At 40.4% G+C, this 17,586-nt stretch overlaps 1 protein-coding gene across 4 annotated transcripts in view; it reads right to left on the bottom strand.

The window, feature by feature from the left end:
• flt4 (fms related receptor tyrosine kinase 4) overlaps window positions 1-12,799 on the bottom strand; it is a 60,378-nt gene extending 47,579 nt beyond the window's left edge. For 2 of the 4 annotated variants that reach the window (XM_034689213.1, XM_034689216.1), the window contains exon 1: window positions 12,400-12,799. In XM_034689213.1, coding sequence (XP_034545104.1) covers window positions 12,400-12,457 — 58 coding nt within the window. In that variant the 5' untranslated portion in view covers window positions 12,458-12,799. The remainder of the gene's footprint in view (window positions 1-12,399) is intronic. The other 2 variants (XM_034689217.1, XM_034689214.1) reach the window with 2 other exon arrangements.
• Between the last annotated feature and the right edge of the window lie 4,787 nt (window positions 12,800-17,586).

The following is a 17,586-nucleotide window of genomic DNA, read 5'->3' as shown; positions in this document are numbered from 1 at the left end:
CTTTTTCTGGCCTGCATCTTTGTTACTATTTTGTTTCCTTATAATAACTTTTATCAACAGCCAGATTTAGAGCCAATGGGAGCTGATGAAGAGCTTCTTTAGGGGGCCAGTGGTAAAGGTTTGGTAATCCGACTTAGCACTAAACAGCATCCAGGCAATTTGTGAGTAGCTAGTGAACACGGTGGAACATTAAGTAGTCCAAGAAACAGATACTCCCCTCAGGAGTTGGTTAAAGATCAAAACAGAGAGTGATTTTTAGACTAATATCTGTTAGAAGGGCTACAACAGATACACGGTGAAAAATAAATAGCAATCCATTTTAGAAAGGGACAGTATGGGCATCCTACACATACCAAGAAAACGTCAATACTGCCATACAAGAGGATTGCCAGAATAAAAGTAACATTGGTTAATTGATCAAGAGCTTCACTTTTCTGACAGCCATCTCTTGGTGCCTTATGGTTTATGATGCTTTCAAATAAAAGAAGAGATACAGCATGATGCTGTAACATGAGCATTTTTTAACCCAACATACATTGGAACTGAAGAGAAAATTCCTAGGTAAAATTTAGAAATCCACTGTATGGGCTGATGTTTATGTGCATGATAATTGTTCTTGAGACACGAGCACAGTGAGTTTCAGAGACGGATGCTTCCCTCACAATCAGCTGAGCGATCACACACTGACAGACAGGATGCAAATTGTAAATCTTTTGCAAATGTCAAAACTGATTGGCGTTCCCTGAAAAACACGACATCCAGATGGACGTGTATTTGGAAGGAAAGCCTGAAAATAAGTATTTGCTTCACAGCGAAAATTACAGCTCTAAAATGATCCAATAAAATCAGTAGATTGCTACGTCTGTACAGGATGAGTGTCAGACCATAACACCCACATGAAGTCAAGTTAATATATCTTTAAAGTCAAGGAAAAAATTTAACAGATTGTTCTCATGACAAAAACACAAGTGCACTGTCAGCACTTCTGACACCGTCTATTTGCAGTGTGAGTTTAGGGTTAAAAACGTACATCTCAAGACATCTCTTCAACATCACTTTCTTTGAGTGGCTCTCATAACTGCTGGAGGAGGTGCTGTAGAGTCATAACTTAATGTGTGCTGGTTTATACATGGCTTCTAGCCAAAACGCCTCCTCTACTGTTTGGACACTTCTGATTGATGAGAGGCAGGGAGGGGGCATCTGCATGCATTTCATACTGTAGGTGACTCTCTCCCATGAGCAGCTAGTTCACGTTGATGGAAATGTTTGGTGCCAGATGTCAATATCTTCCATATGGATGTGCTGAATAATGCATAGACCATATTTCCAAACTGTGAGACATCAGATAGAGTAATTTATGCAGGTCAGCTACATAAAATGGGTTGAAAAAATATATAATCCCATTAGGAGCTGTTTACATTCTGTCAGAAATAACTAAAAGAACACACTACCCAAATGTACAGCTAAGTAGGGGGAGCGCCAGAGAAAACCAAACATATCAAATCATACAAGTTCATGGCTGATAGCACATCTTGTCATGATAATAAACACATTTTGCTGCTGTGACCTTTTATTGCTGCGCTTCATGACAGATTGTTATGACTGATATTACTCAGTTAGCTCGTTTGTCTTACTATGCATTACTCAGTGAAGTGAAAAGGTTTACTATGTCTTTGTGTTTAACAAGTGTTGTTCTTAAACAGCAGATTCAGTAAGGGGGACAGTCAGCACTGAAAGTGCTGTAGCTTGACAGCGTGCCACTGAGAACTCTGCGCAATACTGCAGCCACATAAGACCATGTCTGATTCAGCAGTGTCAGCACACATTAAGTTAATTAAAGAAGTTTAATTAATTAGTGTCCTTTCATTCATCCATCCATCCATCCATCCATCCATCCATCCATCCATCCATCCATCCATCCATCCATCCATCCATCCATCTATCTATCTATCTATCTATCTATTGTGTCTGCTTAGCTTCATTTTAATGAATTCTCCTAAGTAATTTTTTACAGTCAGCACAGCCAGATTGTCTTTACAATTATTAAACGTGTGAATTAATAAACCTTTTAAACAGATTTAATCATCTAAATCACTGTGACTGTCTTGAAAGCACATATTTTTTATATCACCCTAGTGAAGATTTATATAGTGACAGTTTAATTGTAACAAAACTTTTGCAAAATAAAAATGTATGCAAAGTTTATGATTATTTTATGACTGATAATCAGCAGCCTGGAAAAGCATAGTCACTGATATTTTCTAAACCAATCACTTAGTATGCAAATGGCTGCCTGGCTGGTCAGAAACACATTAGGAAACAAAGCAGTGTGATGTACTAAATGGCTCGCAGATATGCAAAGTGTATGCGATTTGTTTAAAAATGAAATGAAATAAAACATGCTCACTAATGTAGCCTATCATTTAAGTCATTTTTACTGATAATATTCTATCGCTAACATCTGGCATAGCAACATTTATACTTCCAGATGAATGCCTGGCCTGAAAATCTATGCTGGATGCTGACTGGCTATTTGATAAGCACCTTACAAAACATAGGGCAGAGAGCCAAAACATATTTGAGCCTGGTTCTCCTCTTTTCCCATGCATTCCAGCTGCTGGTGCAGAGATAAGCAGCAGCTTTGTGTGATTAACTTCTACCAATAAAAAACTACACCACACTTTAACCTACAAAGATAAAACACAACATTTCCAAGGTTGATTTACTCCCTCTGTTTTCGTAGGATTACACAGGACATGAACACAGAAGTTTAGATGGGTCAAATCCTTCAGACACACAAACACAGCGTCAAGTCTCTGACATTCATCTTGGTGCCAATTTTTGTAGGATTCAAGCACTTGAAATGACTCAGATGACTTTATATGTGTTATAATTCTGCTCATTGTGTTACATATTTGACATTCTGAACACTAGTGATAGTGGAAAATAAGCCAAGAGTTACTGAAGATTTCATGAAAAAACATTTGCTTTGTGTCGTTTTAACAGCTCACTAAACATGTCCTTGCATAAACTTGACATTGCTCTCTCTGTGTGTTTTCTTTGTTGAATGGAAAGCCATCCTCACAATGGGAGAACTGTTTGTACTCTGCAGCAGCTCCTACTAACTAACTCTGCCAGGCCAACATGATGGTTTGTGTGGCCAAATCATATTTTTTAGGCTTTGATTAGTTCAAAGCAGAAAAAAAGAGGAAACAAGATCTATGGTTGCTAAAATATATTTCGGGAGTGAGGCAGTGGAAATGATTTAGTTTATCTAGTTTCAAACATTTCCAACATGTGACAGCATTCATACAGAGATGGCTACATTAGACACTTGGGATCCTACAGCTGGTCTTTCTGCTCGTTCTGTGGTGCAGACCTCTGCTGGATGATTGAAGCTGCAGATGTATGTGAGAGCCACACGACAGAATTTTTCTGTTCACTCAGGCTGTGCATTAGGCTGCACTTTGACGTGTCAGCTTCACATATCTGGTTGTCAGGGAGCAACTGGTTACTTGTAAAATGAAATGTTCAAACAGCACAGCAACATCAAAAGTAGGATTCTTATTTAAGATTTAAGGAACCAAGATGTGTAAAGGACTGTTGCTTCTAAGAATTTTGTAACATTTTAGTGCCAAGAAAAATGACAGTGTCAGAACAAGATGACAGTGAAAAAATTGTAGACCTAATCTATTTTTTTTAAATTGCAGCCTCCTAGAAATTTTTATGGCATGCCTTGAATTCAAAAATGCAAAGTCTGTCAAGGTGGTTCAACATGCAAACCTTAATACTGCAGTGTCCCTTCAAGTCATAGCCGGGGGGAATAGGTCCCGATTATGAACATATCATCTGTCTTTCTTAGAGTTTAGTGTTATATTTATGCCATGAAAAAGACAGACAAAGGGGGAAAATAGCTCTTGAAATAACAAAAGTCAACTACCAGCACAAACTGTCTTAAATATCATTTTGTGGAAACAAAAGTCTGGGGAGTTTTTGGCTCCTGTCAGGAGATAGTCTAGCAAAACCTCATCTGTAAATCTGTATTTTTTTTGTTTTTGAAAGGGCTGGCAGTATTAATGCCTTAATCATGATGGGATCTAAAATTAATGCAAAACTTTTTCTCATCGTATGCTATTCTGTCCGTTTCCGTCCATTGTAGTTAAGCCGCCATAGCTTGTTCATGCGTCCTGCTGCTGCTGTGATGGATAATACCAATACTACTGCTCTGTTAAAAAGCAGATTTCACTTTAAAAACTCCCAGAAAGCTCAAGTTGACAGGTCAAGCGTGATCTGTACTTTGTGTCAGATGGAATCAAAGTATTATTATATTCCTTCAAACTTGAGCTACAACCTATGAGCTAAGCATACAAGTGCAGCTAATCAGACGGATGTCAGCAGTCAATCACGCCACAAAAGTTGAGAATTTTGAGGAGTGTCTGAATCGAATTAAGACAGTTGTGCGAATTGCTTTAATTGTTGATATGGACTTTAAAACTGATTTGAAATTAAGAAATAATGGAATTTTATACATACAATTAAAATGGGAAAAACCAATGAACATCAACAATTCATCGCAACTTTAAGAATGAATCCTTTCACAGCCCTAGTTATCGAACTTTGGGTTCCCTTCAGGCTTTGGAGAAATTTTGGAACTTTTGGGTTTTCTTTCCTCTTCAAGTAAAGATAAGCTGACCCACTGCAGACTGCACTGACCAAAAAGACATCACAGAGTTATCAAGCTTCACATCAAACTGTCAGGGAGAAAACTTAGTGAGGAAATAAAATCCATAAAAAACATAACCGTCTTTCTGGGGCGCTGGTGGCCTAGCGGTCTCAGCGCCCCATGTATAGAGGCTATAGTCCTCGTCACAGAGGTTGCCGGTCGACCGTTTGCTGCATGTCTTCCCCCACTCTCTACTCCCCACATTTCCTATCTCTCTTCAGCTGTCCTGTCAATAAAGGCAAAAAAGCCCAAAAATATAACTTAAAAAAAACAAAACATAGCCATCTTTCTAAAATCACATATATCAAACAATAGGTGCTTCTCAAGTCACCCTCTCCCTGTCTTTCTGCTCCATTTGACTACTAGATACATATGACAGGCCATGTTTCAATCTTTAAAAGAACAATCTAAGATGGAACAAGCTTTGAACTAGAACCAGGAGGTAATGTAAGTTTCCGACTTAACATAGCACTGCAGAGTTAATGATGTAAAAAAATATAAAATAATATTTTTATATTTAAATGGAGATTTTACATAATGAGCTAAAGACTTAGTGGGATACAGTGCTATAGAGGCTACTATAGATGTTAAACCTTTTTTACTGCACTTACATGAGATAAGATACATTCATCTTATTCTTTAGGTCTCTCTCTCTGGTGGTTTTGTCACAGTCAGGGTAACTGCAGCTGGACTTCACATCCTATAGAGGACACCTGCTGACATTAGATAAATCATGTACTCATACAGGACAAAAAGCTGAGCTGTCATAAAGCACTTTAAGCCCGTTTAAATGTAAAGCTTCTCTGACAAGTAGACGGATTCAAGGCAGGCAGGAGAGCATCAAAGCTACGTCTGAAGACGAGAGCTGCAACACAGTGCACATTCAAAGCTTGTGTGAAAGGCGGCATAGGGTTTTTCATTGCGAGCAAATTTCCTGTTTTCTTTATCATGTTAGCGCTTCTTCCACTTCCCTTTTTCATGGACGGTGAGGGAGACGTTGCCTTTAGTGTTTCCTCGCTCCTCTGTACTTTTTGTCTCTGATCAGGCACATGACAGGAACAGGAAAAGAGGAACGCTGTGTAAACAAATAAAGCTTTTCTAAGAGTCTTGTTTTGGCAAAAAGGGATGCAATGTGGGGTCTTAAATAAATAGACATTTTGACAGATGTAGAAATTGCACCTGTGTGCTTGTGCTGAACCTTTTTGTTATATACGCTACTGTAGAAATGAGAAAAGAAGCCTGTCTGGCCTTCATCTGGATCTGAATTGCTTTTTTTCCAAAGGTTTTCAGAGTTAACAGAGATATGTAAGTGACAGTGCAGCTACAGTTATTTCAGTGATGCAGTATCTGGCAAAGGGCCAAAACTAAGGCACTCTGAAATAGCTGTGTATGTCCGGTGACGAACAGAAGGCCATACAGGCCACTAAACAGACCTGCTCTCTGGATGTGAAGTAGCTTTGCCTCAGGCTCTAACATACTCTCTCTCTTGCTCTGAAAGAAATAAAGTCCACTTCCTGTGTCATCTGGACACAAGGCCAGGCCAGGCGACGGCCTGACTGGCAGCGCAGCTTTGATTTCATTGTTACTATGAGGGGAGATGACATCCACAACGTCCCTGTCCTCTCCACCATTGGGGGATTTCGGCCTTTCCAACATCCTGCCAGAGGAGGGGTGAGAAAATTAAGGATGTGTCGACAGGCCATCTGGGCCGGCTTCCTATGTTTAAAACCTCTGTCCCTGACTAAATCTTCCTGTACCTGGCTCACAGGCACACCGGAGAACTCAAGCTCTTCCTCTGTGGAGAGTCATTTTTTTTTACTGGTCATCACTTTTATCACTGAGAAATGGTTTCCCTCAATGGTTTTCCCAAGTAGATTCTGGTAAATGCTTTGTCCTAATTCCTGCCAATGAAATACTGTTGGGAAGATTATAAAACATCTCAGAGATGAAAAGCAAACACCAAAGATTAGCAGGCCTGCTGTGATGGCATGCACACTCCTTAGACTCATGCTGTGACTGCTGAGAGGCCAAACCTTGAGGCCCATTACTGCACTCGTTACCTAATTCATGGAGATTCAGGCAATAAACAAGTCTAGGCTGCTGGCTCAGATGACCAAGTGCGCTAAATCACTGCTGCAGCTTAATTTGGCGTAGTAAACAAGGGCAAAGGAAAGGAGTGCCGGGTCAGCAATTATGATCCTGAGTGCCTTAAGGGAGGGAAGCCGGCAATTTCCTCAGGCTCTGCCAATGGACTCTTTCCCATGAACCTCAAGCGACCTCCAATGATGAGGCAAAAGGTATGAGTGACTGACAATATGCTGAAGAGACTTCCAAGTAACCCTATACACAAACAGCTGCCTGTATGAGTATCAATTCAACATAATAGCAATCGTTAAACTGTTGTAAAACTGATAAGTGCTCAAAATGATGCTTGTTTCTAAGCAACATGAGCACTGAAGGGTTGAAATATTCCTGCAACAGCCAGTGCGACCCAGGATCCAGTTTCTGCCTTCAAAATAAAGGTAAGTGATCATCCCTACAAAGCAATAGATGCCAAAAAGCATTTTCTCTCCACTGCCTGACAACACAACATACAATTACTGTCCTCTGCATGGCTGTGGCAGGTTCGGAATTTTGTGTAATTATTCTCACATTAATGAATCATTTATGATGCTAAATTAAGCTTTTGGATCCATGCTTTCAAAAAAAACCCCAATTATCATGGACTCCCTAATTGCTTGGCAAAATTATTGCTCTGTCAAATGAATTTTATCTCATACCAGCTTGCCAGGATTCCAAGCTAAACAGAAAAATGTGTTGCAGTCCTCCTCAATAACAGCATCACGTACCATATGTTTCAACTTCTGGGTAAAGACCCTCATCATGGATCGATTTAATCCACTTGTTGAGCTATGGTTCTAGCCCTCAGTGAGCAAAGCATCACTAAAATTCATTTCTGATTGTCTTTGTCATCTACCAATCGCAGTTTGAAACTCAAGCCTATGTAAACAAGACAAGCAAACACGTTTATACCTGCAATGTAGGAAAATGATTCCAACTGTAGTGTTTCAAGCTCAGAAAAATACACTTTACTGGCGCCAAGTGAGAGACTGCTGTTGCTGACATTTTACTGCACAACAGGGACACTGAATTTCAGCGAAGGTCTGATTCTGATGGACATCTTTAAAAAGTGCTCATCAGTTTTATTGTGCAATTCATTCTTTTACTGCCAGGTTTTGACTTTGACTGTGAAAGACAACAGTCCTATTGATTGTGTAAAGGCTTGGGGGGTTGTTAAGCACCATAATGAGTGGGTAATAATTGTACAAACACCTTTTTGTGGTGGACCAAGCAATAAAAGGCCCATTTAGAGAACACCATCATCAGAAAAAGGCTAAAGCTGTCGGTATGCTATCAAACATCCTTTTATGTTGGTACAAAGAAGGCACAGTTACCTCTGAACATTCACTCCAACTTCATATGAGGTTTGCTATTATCTATCTAGCTCTCAACTTGTTGGTCTTTGATGATAAGTTCGAGTCCATAGGATTTACCTTCTGGGACTATTCATATATGGAGCTTTTTTATGGGGATTCACTTAAGGGATGCCAAGATATTTAATTAACTAAAGTCACAGAGTGTCAATGGTCAAAGCAAGAGTAACACTCAAGTGATCATCAAAAGTGTACTACGCAGGAGTTAACAGGGGGCATTTTTATCGTGGCACACCTGTTTTTTATTACATGATGTTTTCTGTATGAGATATGATTGATGCCTGTCTCTAGTCTGACCTCAAGCAGATAAACCATGAAATGTTATTTTTTTTGATAATAAAAACAAACTTTAAAAGGTATCCAGTCCTGTTTTTTTGTAGTTGAACCATGAATGTCAGTAAATCATTTGATAGCGATCCTCCCAGTGAGACACCACAGTGCTGGAGCAGCCAGCTGACCAACGCTGCCATAACTAAAGCCATGCAGCCAGCGTGGCTACAAACCTGGCACAGAAAAACAAGCACAGGTCAGAGTATGAAAACAAAAACACTGCAGATGTTTTTCATCGTCTTTCTAACACCAACTTAGACACATATTTGGCTTTTACTTCAGATTCCTGCTGTGGAAAGGGCTTATCTCTCAGCTCGAGTCAAATTTGGGGTGTTTCTTCTTCAGCATGATGAGAAAGTGAGTGACCTGACATCAAAATGCCCGCGGGGCCTCGCTAGTCCATGCCAGTGATGAGTGAGGCACCGACTCCTTATTTATTTGGACTTTACTGCAGAGAGCTTCCCACACGAAGCAGGGACGGTGAAATTCCTCTCTCAGTGGAGCCGGTAGAACTAGATATTCAAAGTCAGGCGCAGAGGGTCTGTTCCTCAGAGTCCTGAGGTTTGAATTCTGAGATCAGCTCTGAGAAAATAGAGGGATACTGTTGGCTAAAACAACTCGACCTCTTTAAGTGGGTGACTAGACTAATACCAAGAGTTGAGAGTCAGATTTCTGGGATGATCTGATCAAGCGGAGGTATGCGGACAGAAAACACAAAGCTAAAAGCAATATCAACACTCAGCACCCAAGACACAGAGTAAGCCAAAGATCATGGGGCTCTGGAGCTCAGCTTTGCAAGCAAAAAAAAAATTATTCACTGCTTTCATATGTGACTTCTTTGACTTGGAAGGATTTCAAAAGCCAATTATGCTGCAAGAAAAGCAGGGAAATTAAAAGAAGATGAATCAATCAGCTTTCCATAATCCATTCATTCATTAGATCGTATCCTATATCAGCAGAGTTGCACAGAGATGTCTTATTATATATATAAGAATCTCTGTAGCTGTGTGATAACTGTTTTGGAAGAATCATAATTCAAACCAGAGGCAGAGCGTGACAGGAAGACGGCAGAAAAAGGCTCGGGGTGAAATCTTAAAGCTCCTCCAATGCAGCTGCTGTGTAAATTATATCCTCTCCCTGTAAAATGACAATGGCTTCTGAGCTGGCAGGTCCACACTCTGCTCGGCCTTAAATCTGCCGCTTGGATCAGAATAACGGGAGGCTATCATCATACTTGCATCAGACTCAGACGGGTCTTTCTGAGGTCACACATTCTAATTTCTTTTTGAAAAATTTAGAGTCTAAGCAGCTGAGAAAGTTGAGAAAAAAACTCTACTAAGTATTTGAATCAAAAGGTAATTAATGATTTAACTCAAGACTTTAGAAATGAATCAAGGCGTTCAAGGTCAATCACTTCAGTCACTTCAATGTTCTGCATTCATGAGAGAAAACCAAGACTGATCACAAGACTTCAAGAATATCGCTGTACTCCCATGTTCTTTCATACGTTGCTAATGTTACAACAAAATTGAAGTGAATTCCAGCCCTGAGGTGTAAAAAGCTGCAGCATGGTTCTCTGTCTCACACCTTTCCACCTTAATGTCACACTCCATCTCTCAGGTACACACTGTGAGACTGTAATCAATATATGTCTCTGGTATGAAGCTGATAGTTCTCTCTGGCTCCATGAGAGCTCTGAGATTCTGAGTTTCTTTCTTGTGTCTCCAGCACATACAAAGATGGGGCTCCAGTTAGCTTGACCTACCAGGGCTGAAGAAAGCCTTTCAACACATTACAAAACACATGTTCTAATAGCAGTACTGGCTGCACAATAAGGTACAAATTGCTGATAGATATCGTGATTATGTGAGCGTTTGTTTGGTTCTGAGCAATGTATAGATCGTGAGGTGAACTGAGGAAAAATGGCGGTCAACCCTATAAAAGCTCCAACAAAGGCTGAAAATCACTAGAATTCACTGTAACAGAGGGCTGCATTCTCCATAAAATGTATTTTGTGATGCCTCTAGTCCTTCATCCTCTCCTACCCTCTGTCCTTCTATTCTAACAAATGTATGTGACCAACCCAACACTGGAGCGAGAGCCATCCCTCCACCCTGGAAGACATGATTCAAGCAGCCATATGTTGACTTCCCTTCACAAAAGTCTCCCCTGTTCTTTATGAACAGCTGTTCAGCAGCGATCAATGATAAGCATCTCAAACATACATATCGAATAACTGGGAAAAAACTGTAAACAACATGAGCTGTTCTCCCAGGCAGCACAGTCAATCACAAGGTCTGGCATTGAGTTTCTGATATTAAAAAGTGCAATGATCACTATGTGTGTGAGATATCTGAGTCTGTGGTCTCAGTCAGGGGTGTGTGCAGAGGGGAGGCCAGGGGCGGCATGGGCCCTGCTTGAAATCTAAAATGCCCTCTGAGGTGCCACCCCAAAATCATCACAAAGTATGAGTAGCTGGTTTCCTTGTCAATGGTGGGATTCAACATTTACTTACTGTTTGACTGTGTTGCAAGAAGATGCTAGTGTCTTTCTTTGCATCTAAATGTTTAAATTTTTGTTGCTACTTTAAATTGTAGAAAAATACATCTTTTTCAGGACAAGTGCAAGAGGAGGAGTTTGTCTATTAGAACTGCACACTGTAACTGTCGAAAAACATTCATTGAAAACTTTTGGGTATTGAAAAAATTGCAAATAAATTCCTTTTTCTCTGCTGGACAGAGAGAGGGGGTTATTATTATATTTAAATGTTGCTGCAAAGTTAAAAATAAAACACAGGAATATAACATCCATGATACTGGTAAGTGGAGACAGAAAAAGTTAATTAATGAATTTTAAAAGATGTGTGTATGTGTGTGTGTGTGTGTGTGTGTGTGTGTGTGTGTGTGTGTGTGTGTGTGTGTGTGTGTGTGTGTGTGTGTGTGCAGTGCCAGCCCACTTCATACCCCCCCTGCTTGAGTCAATGCCCCAAAATGGCCACCCCTGGGCACGGCCCTGATCTCGGTGCAACTTGTTTTTGGACAAACAAGTGAAAAGTGAAAAGAATATATGGAAGCATATCGGACTGTAATACACCACACATCCTTGAAGCAAATTGGTTAGTACTCTATATTTTTACAACAATACGATTATGAGGAAAATATATACAAGAAGACCTGACCCCAACCCAACTCCTCCTCATCATCATGTAATTTCAGTATAGATCCGTTAGCTCTCCTCCCACTCCGCCTCATCCAAATTCTGACCTACATACTGTACATTCACTTTGATATAAAGAAACACAAACTCTAGAGAACGAAATCTGGCTGTTTATTATGCACCTGATTTCAGCATCTTCAATTAATAGCTGCATCTTTACAAAAAAAACAACAACTGCATGCCTCCCCCTAGTGCCTATCTGCATGAAGACTAAAGACCCCTCTGTGTGGGTCTCGTATTATGAAAGCTGACTTTCAATAACGGAGAAATCAGTGATGCGTTTAAGGCTCGACTGAAATAATAAGACATTTCGTGTAAGCTACAACCCAAAAAAAAATTGTTGTAAAGAGTGGAATAACTTACAGGGGAATATTTTTGACTGAACATGAAACATTTAATGATATCACTCAACATCTACAATAATAAAACGAGATAGTTCAAATTCTGGATCTACTACAGTTGAGGATCGCAGGTTTTGCACGAATGAAACTTTAGACCTAAATAAGCAAGTTTTAAGTTCAGTCAACCTCGCTTTAATTATTTACTCAAAGTTTGTGTCAACAGTCATCTCGACCATTTCCCTCCACACAAAGTTTGCGCTCCAAACTTTTAGATCTTCTGCAGAAGTCTCCTCACCTGAGGCGTACGCTATTCCAATCCAAGTCCGACAGAAAAACGTGAAATCTGTCTTCATCTCCAGATCTCCGTTCCAGAAGCGCACGAGCCTGGGCGGTGTTTCTCTTAAACAGTATAAATGCTGCTGGAGACAGAGGAGAGGTGGCTCGTTTAATGTCCGTGGATGGGGAGAAAAAACTCAGGTGAACCTCGGCCAATCGATGCCTGTCTGCACTCTCCACAGAGACAACAGAGCCAAAAAGCTGAGGGGGAAACATGAGACAGAAAACACGTATTTTTTTTCCTCCCCTCTCGTTTTGTCTAAAGGATGCACAAGGCACTGAATGGGATTAACAATGATTTCCCTTTCCTTTGCTCGTGACTGGAGCGCATGCACGCCTATCCACCCAGTTCATAAAACAAGCTGAATCGGGCGAGTGTGCGCGTGAGTGTGTGTGTGTGAGTGTTTTAGGGGAGGTCTCCCTATAACATCCATGACAAATTTCCTTCCTGCAAGGTCCCAGTCCTGCAATCCTCTACGTTTAAGACCTAAAGTGACAAAGTATTATATGATAAGACGTCCAAAAAGATAATAGATACCATCTAGTACAACAGGACAACTTCAAAATCAATAGAGACATTTATGATGCATTTTTTAAGCTGTAGATGTCCATTAGTTGCTATAGAGTAAAACTGTTTATATTGATTTTTATTGCATAGATTTCTGAGGCACTTGTATCACTTCTGACATCCAAATAGCTCAGCTGGTAATCTTAATACCATCTGAAATAACAAAAATAAAAAAACAGCAACAGCAGGAATACAGCGGAATCACCAAAATGAAAAAAATACATCACACAGCCCCTTGAGGAGTTCATACATGACATTTAGTTTTTGTTCATCTGCTTTTAATCCCCAAAACTCATAGTTTGCCTGTAACTCTTTTTAAAAAATTAAGTCAATTTTTTTTCTTCAGTTGAGGTAAAGAATCTCCAGTAAATTAAAGGTAGAAACAGTTTTCCTTTCTCCTTATAAATCCAAATTCCTCAAGGAGTTCAACAAACTAAAGAGCCATGGGAGTATCTCTCTGATAAGACTGTAATTCTTCTTCCAGAGGGGTCAGATGTTGTGATGCCTCTGCTGAAACTGACCTGTGCAGGCCTGTCCAAGTCTCGTTAACCTTCCCCTACGCCCACACATCCATCATCCTTAGGGAGTCTCCAGAGTGTGAATGAAAATCATGTAGTGGGAGAATAACACGCCCAAAGTGAGCCACTATCAGCACTGTTTGATCTGACTGAGGGGGATTTGGAAAATTGAAAACCTGTGTACCATAAACACTGGTATAAAAAAGTCAGAGGGCGCGAGAGGTGCACACACATAACAGTAGAGTTTGGGGTGCAGTAAGGGCCTTTATTCATTAACTGGGTGTTGGACTAGAAGCTTTGGGATCAACTCAATACTCTTCAGGGGCCACAGAAGAACCAGGGAACACTTTTCAGGCAGTTTAATCAATCCCAGACAGTCATTTTTCCAGCACCATGAGTGTGCTGAAACCCAACAGTGTGCACTTGGAAATCCATTACAAGCATAACAACACTGTAGCTGACTCAAGACTCCTTCCCAACAGTGCCTTCAGCACCACTGAACACCAGTTCATCCATCACACAGCAGCTGTCAATAAGACATATGAGGACAAATATTTTCTATTGAACTATTCACAATGATTACTTAACCACAGAGAACCGGACATCAGGAGTGTGTGGAATAACAGGGAGTGAAAGTATCACTGGGTGTTATTGTGGGCATGTGTTTCCCCACAGATCCCTCATGGCCATGCACCTCTCTAACCTTAAAACACAATGTTGTGATTGAATGGTTGTAATTAAAATGTTCTCCTGGTTTCAGCCCAGCAGCGCCCTCGCTTTCACAGGAAAACAAACACTAAATTGTTGATAGTCGAACAAAACTGTGTCCAGGGAGTCACCAAATCTCATTACCAATTTATAACAGATAATGTCATAGAAAACACTTGAGCGGCCAATTGAGAAGAAATCTGCACACACAAGCACACAGACAGCAGTGATAACAAACAACAGCCCTCATGCAGGACAGCATGATGGCCTCTGTTTTGCCAGATGAAAAGGTTGGACTTTGTAATCCTGCTGGCTCCTGAGAGACAACTGAGAACTCAAGGACCCGTCCTTGAAGTGCCGGCACACCATCCGGCCTATCCTCGGGTCAGGAAACACATTACGGACACACAGCTACTATGATAGGAAGGATATGTGGAGAGAGCATGCAAGCCCGCTCTCTCTCTTGCTCAAGTTCATGCCCATGGGCCCACTGCACTCTGCTACACTCTGCCAAGCTACTTTGAAGTAGCTGTCAGTTTTCAAGAGGGTTTCTGTGTCTTTGTTTTGATTGAGGTTGCCAAAAGTTCTCACCAGTTGTAGGTCATGTTCTCTATCAGTCAGCGGCTATGGCAAGCCTCCAAACAAGAACAAAAAGCAGTGACTCTTTAAACTGGCCTGAAGATTATTTACTAATTAATTAGACATGAAGCTTACGCATTAATTAAAATGCAACAGGCTGATAAATAAATAACAGTAGCAGCTCAAGAGACCGGAAATTTTACTTCTTTCATCATAAATTAACAACACTCTTTGAACTTTTTTTGTGCAACAAAAACCTTACAACATATGAAACATGGGCGTGGTCTCAGTAACTTCCCCCATGGTCTCAGAAGAGGCTGCATGAAGCTCAAAAATGGTAGTCGCCATATATGAAATGTGGACACTTGCTAACTTTTGGTCAATCTAGAAACAGGCAAAGAGGAGTAGGTGGGCTGACTGAATCTTGGCCCCCACCTGTGTGTCCAATCAGTTGTACCTCCAATTATGCCCAATTATTCATCACTCTTTGCCTTTCAAATCAAAATGAATGAGTCATAAAATAATTAAATCCTTTACAGTTGTAAAAAATAAAATAAAAATGAGGAAAAGAGAGCGGATCAGTTTTTGTACCATGTAAACATGTTTAGTCCTGCTGTAAAAATATGTATATTAATATGGGCTCTGATTGGGTCTTCTTGGCTTTTGGGGCTTGCTACATGTAGACACTCAAGGACCTGCGTTGGCTTCATTTCTCAACACCAAAGTTTGCCACTTGGTTAATGAACATTCATCTGACAAAGATTATTTGGAGAAGTGTTTCAGTCAACCAGATAAATTTAAATCCATCGCTCATTTTGCTTTTCACTTCGGTTTGGCCTCCACCTACATCTGGCTCTTTAGCTGCAAAGTGCTACACTTTTCTCACAACTAGGTCGACCTTGCTGTTAATAAGCACCTTTATCTGCAAGTTGAACTGCTTGCTGTTAAAAACAAGGTTGTTGAGAGTGCTGAGTGTGAACCAAAGCACAAAAAAGTCTGTTGGCTACATAATGCTAAAATGCTCTCTAATTCTAAGTGGACCTGCAGACTCAGATAGTAGTTGCCTGTGGGGTCATTGAGATACCTCTTTCAATTTACATTTTGTAAAACCCCACTGTTAATTAAAAAGTACTGATTTATGCAGCATTAATTTTTAATGCCTCTTATGGGACTAGATAATAAAATGAAATTCAGTTAAAACCTACTTGTTTTTACCAAGAGGCAGAAATATTCTTCCAGAGTGGACAACAGGTCAACTACTCAGAATCTCTTTATATTCAGCAGTGGAGGACTCTACAGGGTAACATACATGCATCTTTTTTCTGATTTATTTTTGAGCTTTTCTGCCTCTATTCAGAGAGGATAGGACAGTGAATAGAGCAGGAAACTAGGAGAGAGGGAGGGGAGTGACATGCAGGAAAGAGGCCGCAGGTTGGAACTGAACCCCAGCTGCCCGCTGGAGGTCTATAGCCTCTATACACAGGCGCATGACCTCACCACTAGGCCAAACTGACGCCTCTCATTAAATGTTCTTTTGTACATATCTGAGATTTCCTCTCCATGTTGTGTAACACCTACTCCTCTAAATCTAAAAGTAAAACACTCACCTTTTACCCCAAATTAGTACCACATTTTAGTCACAGGTTTTACAGCATAATACATTTTCATTCTCCTAATGCCCAGTGAAGATCTCAAGCATTACTGTCTTTGATTTAATATGTTTCTTTTAAATTGAAGGATAAAGTGTGTTGTAATGGGTTAAGAAAATCCTTTGTTTTTCAAACCAACCAGGCAATTTTTTTTTAGTTACATTTTTGGGGCTTTTACACCTTTATGTAGAAAGGAGAGAACAGTGGACAGAGCAGGAAACCAGGAGAGGAAGAGGGGAATGAAATGCGGGAAAGGGGCCGCAGGCTTGGCTTGAATCTGGGCAGCAACCTAACCACTAGGCTAAATCCGCACCCACACCTGGCTATTTTAAACATACATTTTGACAAAGCTTAGAATGGGGCCTCAAGGAAATTGGACTTTATAGAGTTGATAACCATATATTGAGTAGTGTAAGAGACACCTAGCACAGCAGTGGACATATTTAGAGTAAAACACACCATATATTCTAATGGAGCAGTCATGTTAATCCATTAACCCATACTAACTAGTGCATTTACTTTTTATAAATCATAACCAGCATTTGTGCATAATACATACTGTTACTATAAAATGTTAAAAATGTAAGACTTGTAATCATAGTGAAGTGTGGTGTTGCTTTTGCTTAAGTAAGGACCTTTTAGTAAGAATACTTTGACCGTTAATACTTCAATTAAAACAAGTCTTCTTTAATTTAAGGAATAATGTTATTTTAATGTGGATTTAAAAGTCAGTGTTTAATTCAGTGTTTCCTAAACGCAGTCTTTCAATGTAGTCTCTGTAAAAGGGGAAATGCATGAGTCCCCATCTGTGCCACTTTTCCAGTCTGCAGAGGAGGCAGCAGCATCCTGCTTTCTGTCCCCCTGGGCGGCCCTGAGGCATCCCCACTGTCACTCTGTTTATGTGACCTTTCACCTGTCAGGAGGAAACAGGACGCCAGTGCTCTCGTGTGTTTGTAAAGATAACCCAGAGCCCGCCTCTTCGTTGTGTTAAAGTGTCAGGGATGTCTCATGAGCTCGTAGCTGCGCTCTCTGCTTTGATGATGCTTAATAACATCCTTGATTATTTCAAGGCAGGTCATGGAAGTGTGCAGAGTCACAGCTGCAGAGAAGGATCAAAGACAGAG

This window comes from Notolabrus celidotus, chromosome 8 (genome assembly GCF_009762535.1).
Source record: "Notolabrus celidotus isolate fNotCel1 chromosome 8, fNotCel1.pri, whole genome shotgun sequence".
Classification (NCBI taxonomy): Eukaryota; Metazoa; Chordata; class Actinopteri; order Labriformes; family Labridae; genus Notolabrus; species Notolabrus celidotus.
Note: the sequence above shows the minus strand (reverse complement) of the source record. Positions and strands in the feature narration are given on the sequence as shown.